The 1,594-nt window shown below is 43.7% G+C and overlaps 1 protein-coding gene across 1 annotated transcript in view; it reads left to right on the top strand.

Annotated features, from left to right (window-relative positions):
* The window catches only part of sebox (SEBOX homeobox), a 4,515-nt gene extending 3,103 nt beyond the window's left edge, over window positions 1-1,412 (top strand). Inside the window, exon 3 of the mRNA XM_072692760.1 lies at window positions 723-1,412. Within this exon, the coding sequence (XP_072548861.1) occupies window positions 723-1,412 (690 nt within the window). The remainder of the gene's footprint in view (window positions 1-722) is intronic.
* The last annotated feature ends 182 nt before the right edge of the window (window positions 1,413-1,594 follow it).

Genomic DNA, 1,594 nt, shown 5'->3' with positions numbered 1-1,594 from the left:
GCCCTTCTCTTATTCCCACAGTATAATTGCTGATCATGCCATCATTTTCATGATTGAGCAACTTTGTTATTCAACACTGTAACACTAAAATTACACTGGTTCAATTTAAAATATGCCTTTATGTTAATATAATATATATTTTTGTAAATTAGTAAAACATTAAAGTAATGATACATTAAGTGTGCTATGTTTAAATATATTACTTCTAAGAAAATATGTAAGAATTGTGCTATTTCTTTATATTTACGAAATGATTTGTTTATTTATTTTCACTTTAAAAATCATAAAAATGTGTTATTATCATTTAAATAGGAGTGCCAAATGGTTTGTGTAGGACTGTAAATATTTATATAAAGTTAATTCAGTAAATTACATTTATATTTAATATTTCAACCTATTCATTTCTAAGGTATTTGATTATCCCAGTAAGCCCACAAGTCCAGTTGCCTTAGGAATACCATAACAAACCGTGGAAAGCAATAGTCCAGCACATTATCAAATTTATGCAATTTCACCCATTCACCTTAAAATAGCCAATCAAACAAGAGCAGTTAAGTTTGCTCCTTTAGTTTTGTACTACAGCTAGAGGGCCAATGTAGCTAACAAGTAATGGGAACCTATGGGGCCTTGTAGCCTTATAGCTCCAGTGAAAACCTGAAGAAGCAACTGCAGGCACCAAACATGCTTGGTAATTAATTAACCAGTCTTTTCCCCCCCGGCAGGTGTGGTTTCAGAACAGACGTGCCCGCAGCATCAAGAGCGGCAGGCTGTCCAGACCAGTGAAGAGAAGCCCAGGTCGAGTGATCAGCTCCAGCTGCAACCCAGCAGCTGGTTTCCATCAGCCTGGACCTACTATACCACCATCTGCTGTCCCGGGACAAAGGAGCAGGCCTGAAAGGTATCTATCATCTAACACGAACAGCGAGCATCTACAGCAACTGGGGACAAGCCTGGACTGGGTCAAACAAGCCTTGGGCCCTTGGTCTCAGAACCTGCCTCGTCCCACACCGCCTGCACCACCCATTTCTCCTGACCTCCCAGGGGCACTTCCTTGGGGGACCGGACCTGCAAACCAAGCAGGAACTGCATCATTTTCCACTGGGCATACAGTGAGGCCTGTCCACTCCGCATGCCAGCAGCAGTGGAGTGAGTTTGGGCAGATTAGCACGGGTACCGGTCTGTCTGCAGGGTTTTCTGGACATCTAGGTAAAGCTCAGTGCAACATCAACCCAAGCAGGCACCAGTCTGTGTCTGCGGAGCAGGTGGCTTCTTCTGCACAAGGCTATTGGGAAGGAGCCGTGCAAAGACAGGGACAGTATGCCACACTTATGCACTACCCTCAAACTTCCCTAGGAGATATCTCTGACCTCATATACAGCGCCGCTGTTGTCACCAACCTTACCGATTTCTGACTAGAGCTTGTTGTCCATCATATGAACTAAAAAGCTGCCAACCAGACTCTTTTGCTGCTGTGGGTGATCGTTTTCTCCCAGCAGGAACTTGCTCACCCAGCCTGGTCACCTTCATGTTGAATGGAAATGAAAACACTGAGGTTGTGAAACAGCTGTTGTACTAGCCGTTGGCTAGCCGTTGT

The sequence above is a fragment of the Salminus brasiliensis genome, chromosome 1, assembly GCF_030463535.1.
Source record: "Salminus brasiliensis chromosome 1, fSalBra1.hap2, whole genome shotgun sequence".
Taxonomy (NCBI): domain Eukaryota; kingdom Metazoa; phylum Chordata; class Actinopteri; order Characiformes; family Bryconidae; genus Salminus; species Salminus brasiliensis.
Note: the sequence above shows the minus strand (reverse complement) of the source record. Positions and strands in the feature narration are given on the sequence as shown.